This window comes from Scyliorhinus torazame, chromosome 18, assembly GCF_047496885.1.
Source record: "Scyliorhinus torazame isolate Kashiwa2021f chromosome 18, sScyTor2.1, whole genome shotgun sequence".
Lineage (NCBI taxonomy): Eukaryota > Metazoa > Chordata > Chondrichthyes > Carcharhiniformes > Scyliorhinidae > Scyliorhinus > Scyliorhinus torazame.
Window position 1 is genome coordinate 156,777,682 of NC_092724.1, and position 17,983 is coordinate 156,795,664.

The 17,983-nt window shown below is 41.5% G+C and overlaps 1 protein-coding gene across 11 annotated transcripts in view; it reads right to left on the minus strand.

The window, feature by feature from the left end:
- Positions 1-17,983, minus strand: part of bptf (bromodomain PHD finger transcription factor) — a 194,879-nt gene that overhangs the window by 149,245 nt on the left and 27,651 nt on the right. For all 11 annotated transcript variants that reach the window (XM_072483721.1, XM_072483720.1, XM_072483722.1 and 8 more), the window contains exon 3: positions 640-863. In XM_072483721.1, coding sequence (XP_072339822.1) covers positions 640-863 — 224 coding nt within the window. The remainder of the gene's footprint in view (positions 1-639; positions 864-17,983) is intronic.

Below are 17,983 nucleotides of genomic sequence, written 5' to 3' on the forward strand. Positions count from 1 at the left end.
AATGCACAACCTCTTTAAATATTTTTGCAGGGCTCTACACGTCTGGTAAAAAAAAAGTATAAACTTGCGCCCAGCAAGAACTTTAAGACTTCTGCACAGTTACGCAACTTACAGGGAAAACTGGATGCAAGGGTCTTAAATTTGGTGATTGCCAAGATTGGCAGTGATTGCAATAGCTGAAAAATCATTGATCGGACTTCCGGCAATTGCGCACAAAATCAACTCAACATAAAAAAAAAAGAGAAGAAGAAAATAAACTGCACAAACTCCCAAGTGAAACAAAAACATGAAATGTTGGAAAAAGATCAGTCAACACCTGCAAAGAGAAAAGGCATAATAAAGGCATATTAGCTGAGGTTACACATGAAATGTTCATTTCTTTCTTCTTTTCACTGAATGGATGTGTATTTGCAGTATTTTCTGTTTCTGCTCAGTATCTTTGTCACTGCATACAGAATTTATTACAGACAAGCTTTATCAGTAAACTATTTGGTTCTCCAATGTACAAAAAAAATCTGCATTCAAAAGCTGAACCGATCATCATCGAACAGACATGACAGAAAAGTATCAAACTCCATTTTCAAACCTGGTTAAAAAGAGGCATAAGTCAGCAACCCTCTTCAAATCAACTTCACTTACCATTAGCTGCACTGAGACAAGATTTGTTATTGCCGCGAACTTTATTGGTCAGGTCTTCTGTAATGTCCATATGTCGGTGAATCTCATCACGCATTTCTTCCAGTATTCTGCAGAGGTCATATTCCCAGTATTCTTTGTCCAGAGATTCAATAAGTTCAGCCAGCTGCACCTTTGAGCTGTAATACCACACTCTCTTATCCTTTTCATCTTCTTTATCTTCCTCGCTGAAGGAAATACAAATCAATTTATATAAATAAGAGCACTATGGCAAACACAGGGGGGAAAATGGGACGGTTATGTACACAGGATGATGTGGCAGCCTCAAACTATACAATCCCATTCGCTTTGCTCCCACATATGATGTGGGGCTGGTTTAGCACATGGTTAAATCGCTGGCTTTGAAAGCAGACCAAGGCAGGCCAGCAGCATGGTTCAATTCCCGTACCAGCCTCCCCGAACAGGCCGGAATGTGGCGACTAGGGGCTTTTCACAGTAACTTCATTTGAAGCCTACTTGTGACAATAAGCAATTTTCATTTTCATTTCACATATTGCACCACGGTGGACAAAAGCAAGTGACTTGTTAACTTATATTACGATCCCAGACCAGACCCCAACAGTGCCTAGGATACTGGACGTAACCCCAATATCTTCAGTTTAAAAAAAATTTAATTAAGAAAATAAATTGGGTAATCTTAAACTTAAAAACAAAACTAAAATATTGGGGTTACATGTTTGGGTTTTGGGGGTGAAATCCACGCAGACATGGGGAGAATGTGCAAACTCCACACGGACAGTGACCCTGGGCCAGGATCGAACCTGGGACCTCGGCACCATGAGGCAGCAGCGCTAACCACTACGCCACCATGCTGCCCCATTTTAATTTATTTTAAGATTGTGCAGAAAGAATGATTCACTCCAGGGGCGATTGCATGAAAAAAAATAGGGTTTTGGTATTTCTAAAACAAAAATTTAATATGAATACAATATTAAACCTTTTAACTTCACACCCAAAAAGAACAGCCTACAATTACCCCTTAGCTCTACTATGCAATGTCTCATTAAATAACAAAAGAAATCTACAGGTCTCAATCCAGCTTAAAAATCAGCAGGGCAGAGTAATATTTGCTTTGCACAACAGATTTGGGCTTCAGTTAGAACCCACACAGATTCTGCCTGTATATCATCAAATAGCTGCTTCAAATAAATTGTTTCAGCTTCCTCGTCTTCAGACAAGACTTCTCGGCTTTAAAATATGACTTTTATTTTAAAAAGCTATCCTAAGGGGCTGTTTAGCACACAGGGCTAAATCGCTGGCTTTGAAAGCAGACCAAGGCAGGCCAGCAGCACGGTTCGATTCCCGTAACAGCCTCCCTGAACAGGCGCCTGTTCCTCCCTGAACAGGCGCCGGAATGTGGCGACTAGGGGCTTTTCACAGTAACTTCATTTGAAGCCTACTTGTGACAGTAAGCGATTTTCACTTCATTTCATACTGGGAAAGAGTTGCGGACTCTGGGCAGATCAGAATTCAGCTTCTCTCTCTTCCAAAGCATCTTCAAACTCATTGCCTCTTGGTCTTTCCTGAGCCCCACCCAGCAATGAACGCATCTCCCCAAGCTTAAAAACAAATTATCTCTGCAAGATAATGTGCAAAAGCACATTAACTCCCCAGGAACTTCCCCAGGCAATCCACATTATTCTGGTCAATTTCACCTGCAAGCAAAACAAAATCATTTTCAAAACCATGACTCCTGCAGCCAAACAGACTTTAAACTCTTAACTTGTCCCAATATTTAGACGCCAATATTCCTCAAATCCTCTATTCGCAAAACACTAAAGTTGTTAACAATAATAAAGATTAAATGTTCTTTCTGTCTGCAAAGAACAGGGTCCTGTGTATTAATATCTGCAGGTTCCAGTACTTTCAAATACACCACACTGCGAGTCCAAATGACAATCGGTTGACCACACCGACAATTACTTAGCAAATGTTGTCCAATGTGTTTTGCAAGCACAGGTCGGTTGCATGTCTGTACCTTGCTCTTGCGAACAGCAGAAGGAATGAGCTTTTTGACTCAATCTGCCAGTCTTTGGGACGGACAACCTACAACCCTAGAATGTGCAGGATAGGTGAACTGGCCATGCTAAATTGTTTTTTAATTGGCAAAAACGAATTGGGTACGCTAAATTTATTTTTAAAAACTTACACACCTAGCATCGCAATGTCACCAAAACATTCTGGATAACACTTGCTAAATTGTCAGTGGGCTAAAAATTATGCTGACGGGCAGCACGGTGGCGCAGTGGGTTAACCCTGCAGCCTCACGGCGCCAAGGTCCCAGGTTCGATCTTGGCTCTGGGTCACTGTCAGTGTGGAGTTTGCACATTCTCCCCGTGTTTGCGTGGGTTTCGCTCCCACAACCCAAAATTGGGTACATTAATAAAAAATATTTTTATTTTAATTATGCTGACAACCAATTTACCATTTCCAGTCAAGCTCTCAGTGTGGCACATTTGCATTTTGTTGAAGCTACTTTTATAATAATAATCTTTATTGTCACAAGTAGGCATACATTAACACTACAATGAAGTTACTTTGAAATGCCCCTAGTCGCCACATTCTGGCACGTGTTCAGGTACACGGAGAGAGAATTCAGAATGTCCAAATTACCCAACAGCACATCTTTCGGGACTTGTGGGAGGAAACCAGAGCACTCGGAGGAAACCCACGCAGACATAGAGAGAACGTGCAGACTCCGCCCAGACAGTGACCCAAGCCGGAATCAAACCTGGGATCCTGGTGCTGTGAAGCAATGGTGCTAACCACTGTGCTACCGTGCCGTCCGTAATACACAGGGCCCTGTTCTTTGCAAACAGAACGAACATATAAACACTACATCTGTGTCAGCTAAATAAAATAGCCATTCGTTGGTTCATTCCTCAGCGAAATACCTTGAGCAGGGTCAACCGACTGGTTTAAATTTGCAATCAATGTTGGGCTATTAAATGTCAGCCACCATTGGTGCATTCTCCATGGCAACATCTCTACCAGAGTCCACTTGCCAACCAATTATCACTCTCTTCTCACAAAGTGTGAAGTAGTTGTTTCCCCTGACATTGATATTCTTGTGATTGTCCTACTAAATGCAAGATGAAAAGCTTCGACAAAATATCTTTTTCAGCATTATTCAAGTTTTGTACTACCAAACAACCATATCAATAGACCAAAATTTAGTTACCTAATGAACACAGACAACATTGGAAATAATTAACAGCATCTATGGAGAGGGAATCAGAGCTAATGTTTCAAGTCGATGACCTTTTGTCCAAAGTGCTCCGAGCAGATCTGACGCGAGACCACCTACCCAAAACATTAATTTGGCTTCCCCTACGGACAAGCTCTCCGTATACACAGGATCTGCTCAGACGAGGAGGAGCGTAACAGACATCTACAGACGTTGAAAGATGCCCTCGTACGAACGGGATATGGCACTCGACTCATCGATCGACAGTTCCAACACGCCACAGCGAAAAACCGCACCGACCTCCTCAGAAGACAAACATGGGACACAACCGACAGAATACCCTTCGTCGTCCAGTACGTCCCCGGAGCGGAGAAACTACGTCATCTTCTTCACAACCTTCAACACGTCATTGATGACGATGAACATCTTGCCACGGTCATCCCCACACCCCCACTACTTGCCTTCAAACAACCGCGCAATCTCAAACAAACCATTGTTTGTAGCAAACTACCCAGTCTTCAGATCAGTGACCACGACACCACACAACCCTGCCATGGCAATCTCTGCAAGACGTGCCAGATCATCGACATGGATACCACTATTACACGTGACACCACCACCCTCCAGGTACGCGGTACATACTCATGCGACTCGGCCAACGTTGTCTACCTCATACGCTGCAGGAAAGGATGTCCCGAAGCGTGGTACATTGGCGAGACCATGCAGACGCTGCGACAACGAATGAACGGACATCGTGCGACAATCACCAGGCAGGAATGTTCCCTTCCAGTCGGGGAACACTTCAGCAGTCAAGGGCATTCAGCCTCTGATCTCCGGGTAAGCGTTCTCCAAAGCGGCCTTCAGGACGCGCGACAACGCAGAATCGCCGAGCAGAAACTTATAGCCAAGTTCCGCACACATGAGTGCGGCCTCAACCGGGACCTGGGATTCATGTCGCATTACATTCATCCCCCACCATCTGGCCTGCGAAATCCTACCAACTGTCCTGGCTTGACACAATTCACACCTCTTTAACCTGGGGTTACCCCATCTCTGGATCTGTAAAGATTTAATCACCTGCCAATGGTCGCATTCCAAGCATTGTCTGGCATCTTTGAATTTGTCTATATGTATGTTTCTGGAACATACCTCTTCATTCACCGGAGGAAGGAGCAGCGCTCCGAAAGCTAGTGACATCGAAACAAACCTGTTGGACTTTAACCTGGTGTTGTTAGACTTCGTACTGGACTTAAAATTAGACTGGGGAAAAGGTTTAGTTTCCAAAACCCAATCAACTCATTTAGTCTGTGTTGTTATCATCCAGAATGCCAGATGAATTAAGAATAGAACTCAAATCCAATTTTACACACTTACAAAACTTTCATTTACAGAGGTACATATTACAAACATGTACGTCCTACTGCAGCAACCCGTTTCAGTGTATTCCTGTGTATTGAAGCACAAGTGAATCCCCAGTTAATGCCCATCACCGGAATAAAATTAAATGCAATATAACAGAATTAACGAGAAATAAATTTACCAGTATACAGATAAGATGCGCCAGGAGGGGCAGCATGGTGGTGCCGTGGTTAGCACTGGGACTGCAGCGCTGAGGACCCGGGTTCGAATCCCTGACCTGGGTCACTGTCCGTGGAGTTTGCACATTCTCCCCATGTCTGCGTGAGTTTCACCCCCACAACCCAAAAATGTGCTGGTTAGGTGGATTGGCCACACTAAATTACCCCTTAATTGGAAAAAAATAATTGGGTACTCTAAATTTATATATTTTTTAAAAGCTGCACTGCAATGTGCAATACATCCACTTCTGAAGATTTTCTATATTTATCGCAACAATAAATGTTTGGTATGTGGTATCATACAGTGGACATTTTCATTACATATCAAAATTTTAAATCACTTTTTAAAATGAGTATTTCAGTAAAAGATTTCAATGCGTTGTTCTACCAAATACCGTCCCATGTTTAAAAATTACGCTATTAAAAATATATGGCTAGAGTGAATGAAACATATTCAACTATTTTGTCTCATTCACGAGAGGTTATTTTTACCATGGACACTCTTGCATCCTTAATTTGGTCACCACTATACCTACAAAATCTTCATGGTATACATGTCTAGGAGATTCAATGTCACCTGAGTTTGAGATAACTGGTGTGCTCAACAAGCAGAAAGAACTTGGCTGCTTAAATGTTTTATGTACCGGTCATGTTTCTACTAGATGTGTTAGATTTAGCACTACAACAACAATGCTTTTAATGTAGAAAAATATCTTGAGGTTCTTCAGAGTTGCAATGAAAATAGTGGATAGGGAGTCAAATGGGGGCTTGCGTTGGCAGCTAGTGGGAAACAGGTAACTAAGTTTGGTCAAAGATGTGGGTTTCAAGGGTGGCATGTGGCGCAGTGGTTAGCACTGGGACTGCAGCGCTGAGGACCTGGGTTCGAATCCCGGCCCTGGGTCACTATCCGTGTGGAGTTTGCACGTTCTCCCCATGTCAGCGTGGGTTTCACCCCCACAATCCAAAGATGTGCAGGGTAGGTGGATTGGCTACACTAAATTGCCCCTTAATTGGAGAAAAAAATAATTGGGTACTCTAAATTTAAAAAAACAAAAAAAAAGATGTGGGTTTCAGAGGGCAGCACGGTGGCACTGAGGTTAGCACTGCTGCCTCATGGCACTGAGGACGCGGGTTCAATCCCGGCTCCAGGTCATTGTCCGTGTGGAGTTTGCATATTGGCCCCGTGTCTGTGTGGTTCTCACCCTCACAACCCAAAGATGTGCAGGGTAGGTGGATTGGCCATGCTAAATTGCCCTTTAATTGGGGGAAAAAAGAATTGAGTACTTTAAATTGTTTTTAAATGTGGGTTTCAAGAGAGGGCTGACACTATCAAATCAATATGTATTCAAAAGACCATAAAAATAAATAGCAAATTATCCGCAGCAGCTACATTAGAAAGCACTGATGTTTAATGAAACGTCCCAGATTGATTGCAAGTGTTACAAAAGCACTTTGCATGCAGTAAGAAATCTTTGAACACCAGGTTAAAGTCCAACAGGTTTGTTTCGAATCACTAGCTTTCGGAGCACAGCTCATCAACCTGGTGTTGTAAGACTTCTTACTGTGCTCACCCCAGTCCAATGCCGGCATCTCCACACTTCCCATACAGTTAATGCATCTACATTTAAATGTGGCAGCTATTCTGTGCACAGCAAGATCCCACAAAGTAAATGTTCACAGGCTGCATGGTGGTTAGCACTGCTGCCTCATGGAACTGAGGACCCAGGTTCAATCCTGGCCCTGGATCATTGTCCGCGTGGAGTTTGCACATTCTCCCGTGTCTGCGCGGGTCGCACCCCCACAACCCAAAGATGTGCAGGGTAGGTGGATTGGCCACGCTAAATTGCCCCTCAATTGGAAAATGTAAAAAAGTTTAAACTTGTCACCACCAACAATCAAGCTCACATTGAAGAACGACCATTTGCTCTAGGTACCTTAAACTCTTAAGATGGCTATAGTAAGAGAGAGAGAGAATCCAGCCTTCAAAAGAATAAAGAAAATTGTTTCTGTTAAACAAAAAATTTAATCTAAGATATTTGGTCTTCAGACTCAAGTGAACATGTTTATGCCATAATCAGCTGATGCAAATTTTAGACAAACGTAGTTTCAATATATCCATTAAAAGGCTACTTGCTTGGAAGCGAAAAAAGAAGAAACATTTTATTCCCCATCTCTCCCAATGCCAAAGACCCTCAACAGTGGATTCCAGCTCCACCAATTTGGCTGCGTCCTGGTACTTTTACAAAATTCTAACAGGATTACAAAGGGTAGATTCAGAAAGAACGTTCCCGATGGCGGGGAAATCTAGAACTAGGGGTCATAATTTGAGGATATGGGGTAGTAAACCTTTTGGGACTGAGGTGAGGAGAAATTTCTTCACCCAGATCATGGTGAAACTGTGGAATTCACTACCTCAGAAAGTAGTTGACGCCAAAACGTTGTGTAATTTTTAAGAAGGAATTAGATACAGCTCTTGGAGATGGATTTGGGGTATTAAACTTGATGATCAGCCATGATCAGAATGAATGGAGTGGGCAGCATGGCAGTGCAATGGTTAGCACTGGGACTATGGCGCTGAGGACACAGGTTCGAATCCCATCCCTGGGTCACTGTCAGTGTGTAGTTTGCACATTCTCCCAGTGTTTGCATGGGTTTCACCCCCACAACCCAAAGATATGCTGGTTAGGTGGATTGGCCATGCTAAATTGCCCCTTAATTGGAAAAAAATAATCGGGTACTCTAAATTTACATTTAAAAAAATGATTGGTGGAGCAGGCTCGAAGGGCAAATGGCCTCCTCCGCTTTTCTATGTATGTTTACCCAAGGGACCAGTAGGTGTCCTAACAAACTGAGCTGCAGTAAGTAGTTCAGTCGCTCATTAAGGAAATAAGGGAGAGTATCAAATTGAAGGAAAAAGCATACAAAGTAGCAAAGCTTAGTGGGAGACTAGACGAATGGGAAATCTTTACAGGGCAACAGAAAGCTACTAAAAAAGCTATAAAGAGTGAGATAGATTATGCGAGTAAACTTGCTCAGAATATAAAAACAGATAGTAAAAGTTTCTACAAATATATAAAACAAAAAAGAGTGGCTAAGGTAAATATTGGTCCTTTCGAGGATGAGAAGGGAGATTTAATAATGGGGGATGAGGAAATGGCTGAGGAACTGAACCGGTTTTTTGGGTCGGTCTTCACGGTGGAATTGGATTGTTATCACTAAGGAGGTAGTGATGGGCAAGCTAATGGGGCTAAAGGTAGACAAGTCTCCTGGCCCTGATGGGATGCATCCCAGAGTGTTAAAAGAGATGGCTAGGGAAATTGCAAATGCGCCAGTGATAATTTACCAAAATTCACTAGACTCTGGGGTGGTCCCGGCGGATTGGAAATTAGCAAACATGACACCACTGTTTAAAAAGGGAGGTAGGCAGAAAGCAGGTAATTATAGGCCAATGAGCTTAACTTCGGTAGTAGGGAAGATGCTGGAATCTATCATCAAGGAAGAAATAGTGAGGCATCTGGATGGAAATTGTCCCATTGGGCAGACGCAGCATGGGTTCATAAAGGGCAGGTCGTGCCTAACTAATTTAGTGGAATTTTTTGAGGACATTACCAGTGCGGAAGATAACGGGGAGCCAATGGATGTGGTATATCTGGATTTCCAGAAAGCCTTTGACAAGGTGCCACACAAAAGATTGCTGCATAAGATAAAGATGCATGGCATTAAGGGGAAAGTAATAGCATGGATAGAGGGTTGGTTAATTAATAGAAAGCAAAAAGTGGGGATTAATGGGTGTTTCTCTAGTTGGCAATCAGTAGCTAGTGGTGTCCCTCAGGGATCAGTGTTGGGCCCACAATTGTTCACAATTTACATAGATGATTTGGAGTTGGGGACCAAGGGCAATGTGTCCAAGTTTGCAGATGACACTAAGATAAGTGGTAAAGCAAAAAGTGCAGAGGATACTGGAAGTCTGCAGAGGGATTTGGATAGGCTAAGTGAATGGGCTAGGGTCTGGCAGATGGAATACAATGTTGACAAATGTGGGGTTATCCATTTTGGGAGGAAAAACATCAGACTGGATTATTATTTAAACGGTAAGATGTTAAAACATGCTGCTGTGCAGAGGGATCTGGGTGTGCTGGTGCATGGGTCGCAAAAAGTTGGTTTACAGGTGATTAATAAGGCAAATGGAATTTTGTCCTTCATTGCTAGAGGGATGGAGTTTAAGACTAGGGAGGTTATGCTGCAATTGTATAAGGTGTTAGTGAGGCCACACCTGGAGTATTGTGTTCAGTTTTGGTCTCCTTACTTGAGAAAGGACATACTGGCACTGGAGGGTGTGCAGAGGAGATTCACTAGGTTAATCCCAGAGCTGGAGGGGTTGGATTACGAGGAGAGGTTGAGTAGACTGGGACTGTACTCGCTGGAACTGAGAAGGATGAGGGGGGATCTTATAGAAACATATAAAATTATGAAGGGAATAGATAGGATAGATGCGGGCAGGTTGTTTCCACTGGCGGGTGAAAGCAGAACTAGGGGGCATAGCCTCAAAATAAGGGGAAGTAGATTTAGGACTGAGTTTAGGAGGAACTTCTTCACCCAAAGGGTTGTGAATCTATGGAATTCCTTGCCCAGTGAAGCAGTAGAGGCTCCTTCATTAAATGTTTTTAAGATAAAGATGAGATAGTTTTTTGAAGAATAAAGGGATTAAGGGTTATGGTGTTCGGGCCGGAAAGTGGAGCGGAGTCCACAAAAGATCAGCCATGATCTCATTGAATGGTGGAGCAGGCTCGAGGGGCCAGGTGGCCTACTCCTGCTCCTGGTTCTTATGTCAGTACTCAACATCCCAAATGCATTTGAGAGAATAATCAAGAGTAGAAAACATTGCTGACTTTCCCGTCCTTTATAGCCTCAGAGTACCTGCATCAATTATAGTGTCTGGTCAAGATCCACAACCTATCAGAAAAATAAAACACCTCAAGAATTGGGAGAGAACAATCCTCAAGTGATTTACGTTTTGCAGATTTCATTGCCAGCATCACAAGCTCTTCACATGAAGATGTACAGTGGGCAGAACAGTGGCAGTAGTTAGCAATGCTGCCTCATGGCACTGAGGACCCAGGTTCGATGCTGGCCCCGAATCACTGTCTGCATGGAGTTTGCACATTCTCCCCATATCTGCGTGGGTCACAACCCCACAACCCAAAATGATGTGGTTAGGTGAATTGGCTAAGCTAAATTGCCCCTTGCTTGGAAAAAAAATAATTGGATAGTCTACATTTTTTTTTTTAAATGAAGATGGCGAGTGAGTGGCATCACAGACCAGTAGTTAACGGAAACAGTCATCAGTGTAGTCTTGACGATTTGATGAGAAAAAGCATACTTTAATATACAGCAGAATCAACCCTTGATTGATTTTTGTTTTATAACAATGCTTCGGCATATTACATGAACTGAAAATAATTTCAAGCATGGTCAAAGATGAATGATAGAAACAATTCACCAACAAGACAGTCCAAATTAAATGAAAATTATAATATGTTCAAAATCAACTGAAAGCATGTTTATTAACTCTAATGATAAAATTGCTTTTTCATTAATCATACATACAAAATATCTTTTTTGTTGTGCATTTGGTGCAGTGTCACCTCTTGTCTCCAAATCTGAAGTAGAAAACCAAAGCCCCATTTTGCTCATTCAAGTAGATGTGGAAGGTTCCATAGTGTATTCAAAGAGGAACTGGGGAATTCTCTTCTCCCTCACGGTCACCGCCAACATGAACAGTTTTCCTGCCTATCCTATCAACTTCTTTGATTATCTTAAACACCTCAATTAGATCACCCTTTAATCTTCTATATACAAGGGATACAAACTTAATCTATGAAGCCTGTCTACACCCCCACAGCCCCCCCCCCCCCCCCACCCCCCACCCACACTCTTACACACACACACACACACACACACCTTATTAAATGGTGGAGCAGGCTCAAGAGGCTGAATGGCCTCCTCCTGCTCCTTGTTGGTATGTTTTCTACTTTTGTTAATCCATTGCCCATCATATTGCAACTGCCAAATCTAGATTAAGTGAAGTCCAGGTGAAGCAGGTTTAGAGAACAGGGGAACCATTAGTCCAGGACGCATCGGAGAATGAAGATAGTTGCCTGACATTGCATCATGGATTTTCAAAACGTTTTTAAACAAGCTGCCATACAATAGAGTAGATAGAATTGGGTTTGATTAGGAATTACTTGTGCTCCCGTGTGCAGATCAGTACCACATGGAATTCAGCAGGTATTGGTGATAGGCCGTTGCTCGCCATATTCATAATGATCTGGATGTGGGCGTCACAAGTTGACGGAACAATAACAATTTGAGCTTATTTGAACCTTAATTGAAATAAATATACTACAATCAGATCGAGATGCAATGCAGGAGTTAAGTCTCTCAGGATGATTTAGTATCAATAAGTGTGTTCTGGACATATAGGCAGGGCTAACATAAAGCTATGTGTATGCCATGGAGGGTTCCAAACCACATACCATTAAGCAGGAAAGATAGCCTTGTGTTATCATAAATGAATCACTTTGTTGTGCAGTTCATATCATTGTTCTAGTAAAAGTATTTAGACTTATTGTGACTATCAATAGAAAATGAAAACACTATAATATGTTGTCTCTCTTCAAGACTTTGATCCAATCAGGGCAGCACGGTGGCACAGTGGTTAACATTGCTGCCTCACGGCACCGAGGTCCCAGGTTCGATCCCGGCTCTGGGGCACTGTCCATGTGGAGTTTGCACATTCTCCCAGTGTTTGCATGGGTTTCGCCCCCACAACCTAAAATATGTGCCGGGTAGGTGGATTGATCATGCTAAATTGCCCCTTAATTGGAAAAAAATGAATTGGGTACTCTAAATTTTCAGGAAAAAAACTTGGGTCCAACCTTATCTGGAACACTCTGTCAATGCTGATTCCCTCAGCTAGTGGTTGAAAGAGCCTCTGAAATAATTTCAGTGGAAGGCCATTAGACTTATACAAACATGTCCTTAGTTATCATGATGGAATGAGATAGTTTGCACTTTTTAATTCTACGAGAGTAAAGGCTGTGCAGAGATTAGTTTGAACTCTTCAAGAAGTCTAAATCTTTGTCTAACAATGTGAGTTAGATAACTTGGAAAAAGTAGAAGGTATGTGATAAAGTCAAAAGAATAGTCATGTTAGATGTTTTCATTTTCACAAGAGCACCCATTTTTTTGGAAGGTGTTATTATGTGGACCCTGTCTAGATTCACACAAGTTATCAACTGGGAGCCGGATGAGTTGTTGACTGTGATTGAAATTACAGTGTACAAAAGGTAGGAGTTTGAGCGATCTGTCTCACAAAGACATTTTGATTGCCTTCAGGCGTTAAAGAATTCTGCAGATACTCCCCTTAGTAAATTTGCCCAGGGCTTTTACTGCTTTAGGTGCTTCTCCCTGGAGATTATGTTGGTGCAATAAGAGGAGGATGAGCAAGCATCATATGGGACAGCTTTGATGGATCAGGTGCTTTTTTCTATTTTTCCTTTTTGTACATTTGTAAATAAAGCCATCCAGATTTGAAACAGCTACAAGGGTGTAAAAGAGCAACGCAATGATGTACAAGACTGGAGCAGCAACATGTTGGTACAGTATGAATTGTGTAAAACATCAGGTACCCACAATGTTCTTTATGCTGTTGAATTTGAATTAGGCATGTTCTCAACTTAAGACAAATATCATATTGTTGCGATCCCAGTAAATTAAAGCACTGAATCCTGTAACTTTTTATTTAACTATCTGAAATGATGATGGAATTAAGATCAAAGCTTAAAGTTAAAAATGGTTTTTAAAAATGACATTCCACAAACATAAAATGAGCTTTTCGGGACCAGTGAGTTCTTTTTACTTTTTTTTTTAAATTTCCAATTAAGGACAATTTATTGGGCCAATCCACCTACCCTACTTATCTTTGGGTTATGGGGGCGAGACCCACACATACACGTGACGAATGTGCAAACTCCATGGCAGGGATTGAACCCGGGACCTTGACACCATGCTAACCATTGCATTGTTACAATCCCAGTTTACGTTACAATTTGCCCGATACCCCAGAACGGAGTTCTAGCTCAAATGACCATACCTTTTAAAAAATAAAACGTGGAGGAAGGGAGTCACAGGGCCACTAATTAGTTTTAACGACAAGAAAAGAACATTTATTAAACATGGGATGATTGGATCATACTACAAAATGTCTTTACTCCCCTCTTAGCTTAACAATTACACACAGTTTTAGGATTAACGCAGATGACAAAGTACATCTTAATCTACAATGGTCTCATTAACACAATGTACCATTTAAACACACAAGATGACTGGCAACTGCACTATCCACTCTGAACCCCAAGTGAATATTTGTGGATATCTCCTCAGAATAACCCCCAGATGATTGTCAAGAGAGCTTCCAAACTCCAGTCCCAAAAACACACTTTTAAAATCTCTCGCAATAATGCTTTCCCTTAGCAGTTTATATTCCGAATTCAGACCAGGATTTCCAAATTACACTTTTAAAATACAGCTTCTACTCCACTTTTAACAGTGAATGCAGTCCAGGATTTTATACCAAGCCCTTTCGGATTTCTGTGTCTTGACTGCTGTGCCAACTGCTCACGCTTTAATTCTCAATTCCCAGACTGTATTAAAATAGCATCAGGCTGCTGTCCCACTTTAAATCTGGTTACTGCAATCGTCTTTAACTCAGAATCCTTTGTTTACTCTTCCTTGAACTATTCTCATACCGGCCTCCCCGAACAGGTGCCGGAATGTGGCAGCTAGGGGCTTTTCACAGCAACTTCATTGAAACCTACTTGTGACAATAAACAATTATTATTATTAAATTCTGTACTTGGTCTCTATTCACTTAACTCGAGTCATCTTAAACATTCTCTCTGCTCCAATTCCTTGGTTGTCTGGACTATAACTTATACTTTAGGAAGATTGCCTCTTTGCAGCTTCCATCCTGTTCAGTCTTTCTTCTGGCAGAGTTGAGAGATGTTCACTCCCCAGGGTCATGTCTCCAGTTGTCATAAACTCATCTGAAACTAAAACGCCTTTTTAAAATCCTTACAAGGGCCTCCAGTCGCCAATCACCCCAGTTAGTTCTATTTATTTTTCATGTCGTAGCCCTCTCTAAGCACAAGTTGGAATCGAAACCAACTCCCACACATACGAAACACCTTTGTTCAGCATGAATTGAACTATCGGCTTTAACCTCCCTGGCACAGAAACATTAAATTAAACCCCACTCAAAACTATACTTTATTTTTAATGTTTACCGATATAAATGTCTTAAAAGTACCTTTGTTTCATAACAATATAAATCACAATTAGTTTCAAATCTGGGAATTCCCTAGCAATACACCACTGGCCTGCAATAGCAATAGGTGTCTGATAAAATTCTTGCCTGAAAAATAAGATCCAATAGAAGTTGAATTTTCAAGTTTTGGTTCATAAAGCTGCAAGCACGTAATACAAACTCTCTCAGGGGAATGTCTGAGGGAAGAAAACCCATCAGCTTCAATGAAATGCGGTCACGCACTTCTGACCTCGGTACACGTGACAATAAATAAATAAATTCAAAATTGAAGACAAAGGCTTACTTCAGAGTTAATGACATGGAAGAAAAATATTTGTTTTAGAATCTGACATTCACAAAAACAGGAAGAATATAAATTCCCTCTACAATTTTAATGGATATGGCACAGCAATGTAGCATTCAATTTAGTTACATCGCCATAGGAACTGGCATGGAGCTTAACAAATTGAGAACGTTAATATCACCTTATCGTGTATTTTCGTATTGCAAAACCTATGATAACACCACGCTGATGGTTCAACTCATCAGTTTCCTCACACTAGTTCTAACAAACTCATTGCTACATGCTCAGATGCATATTGAAAATGTAATCGAAAGAAAAGACTGAATATCTCCAGAATACTTCAAAGATAACCTGATGCGAAGTGCTAATCTCCTCTCAAAGACAACCAGATGAGGAAAGTGAAAATTTGGTGCTGTGAGATTGCAGACTTCCAAACCCAATTTACTGGATTGAAAACATGCACTCAAACAGGTTTACAATTTCAAAATTGAGCCTTTTGCACTTAAAGTCCCCTCAATGCATACAACTAACCTTAACATTGTCTGAGAGAAGTAGTGTAAAACTTCCTTCGAGTGCCAAAGCATCCATTGAGTCCACTTACAGCCTTCACAAAGTTGTAAAGTGTACTAAGTCAGCTGCTTCATTCACAAGTTTCATGAAAATGACTTGGCACAATTAACCTCCCAACCAAACTGTTCGCGAACTGCAGCGAAAAACATTGATAACCATGAATGAGCTTGAAGTTGGCTGCATTAATTCTGAAGATAAACAACAGTCCTGCTTTTGGGAATTATCTCTCAGACTGAGGACTGCTGTTCTCACACTCTGTATTTGGCTAACTAATTTGGAAAAAACAGTAAATTCAACTTTGAGAATATGCATTATGTGCAAATTAATGCAGTGTGCTAAAAAGCAGGAACAGAGACAGGAGATATTATCAAGTGATGGCAAAGCTCAAATAGGTCAACAGCACCTAAATCCCAAAGCTTGTTAATTCACTGATGAAAACAGTATTAACACACCCAAACTCAAGGATATGCATATAATTTTTTTAATGCTAGTGGTTTGTGGCAAACAGAAAACAAATAGCAGGTTCTTCAGGTTCTTGTGAGCACTTAACACAAATAAAGAGTGATGAGTTTAAATAATTCCAATGCTCTCTTGGTGGTCTCCTAGCCTCACCTTCCACAAACTTTAGCCCATCCAAAGCTCTGCTGACTGTACCTCGACTCATTCCATGCCCTGTTCACACATCCATCCCAGTGCTTGCTGACCAATGCTGGCTTCCAGTCCAGCAAAAATGTTAAATTCTCTTCTTGCAGTTCAAATCTCTTACTGGTCAAGTTCATCTCCCCAGGCCTCTGAGAACTTAACGTCACTACAACTGATTTCTTTTGTTGTCCCAGCAAACCTTAGCCCTGCTCCTAGCGCCTAACTGTAAGCTAGCTAGGCTCCAAGTTCTAGACTTCTCTCATTAAATCTCTGTTTCTTTATACTCCTTTAAGATGTTCATTAAAATCCACCTTTTCTGTCCTAAATCTCACGTGGCTTATGTAATGTCTTGGGACATCTTGCTACAGGGGCTGGTTTAGCACAGCGGGCTAAATAGTTGGCTTGTAATGCAGAACCAGGCCAGCAGCGCAGGTTCAATTCCCGTACCGGCCTCCCCGAACAGGCGCCGGAATGTGGAGACTAGGGGCTTTTCACAGTAACTTCATTGAAGCCTACTTGTGACAATAAGCGATTATTATTATTACTACATTAAAGGTGTTCTATAAAGGAGAGTTATAAATGCAAGTTGTTGTTGACTGAAAAACATTTTTGCATATATTTTGCATCACTAAAACCAGGACTAGGTACTTAAAACACACCAAGATAAAGCACAGTATAAATTACAGTTGAAGTATCTAATGAGCCAGCCAGTCAGAACCATACCATAACAGATGGACACCTCATGAATCCACCCAAGAATACTGATAGCTTTAAGTGGTATACAGGTCGACTTCAATGCTTTCTGAATTTTCTTTTTCACTTGCCCTTTGAAATTTAGTTTTGGAGACATCTGCAGTATCAACAGGAATTCTTTTGATTAATATGGCAAATTGTAACAAATGTCTTCAATGGTATTACAGGTAAAAGTTGTGTGATTTGGGAAACTATTTTGAAGGGATGCCTCACTGTGCCTCTGCTGCTTGTTTCACCAGTATCCAACCTGCTCAAAATGAATTCTATGTATTAGAAAAGATGGAATGAGCTGCTAACACATACAATGCCTTTAATTCTTTTAATATGAGCAACTCAACTAAAGTTACTGTAAAACCACTTTTGGGTCTCAAATACAAAGCCACCAAGTGGTCAGGATTGGCTCAATTCAGCTGATCTGATTAAGCAATGTGGCACAATTGATTGCAGTGAAGTAGAGCAGTGTTTTTCAAACCGGCCAACCTTCGCGACCCACGCCGGCCGACCTTCGTGACCCCGCCGGCCGACCTTCGCGACCCACCATTTTTTCTTACCTTGTATGCTGCTGACAAAATGGAGAAATCGCAATCGCGCCCAAAGCACGTGATGTCAATGTTCAGGGGGCATGACCTGCTCTCTGCCTCACTTCAGGCAAGAAGATTATACATAATTTTTTTTAACATCTTCTGCGTCTCCGATTGTGCAGATTCACAGGCATCAGCCACAGCAGCTGGCTTTTTTTTTTACAAGTTCAGGGGGGGGTTTATTTGATAAAGTTTAAGAGGAAAAAAATGCAGAAACTGAAAATGTTTTCATTCCCTAGAAATTGGAGGTTCACCACATTTCACCTAAACATTACAATTAAGAACGTAAAAAAATTAAAAGACACT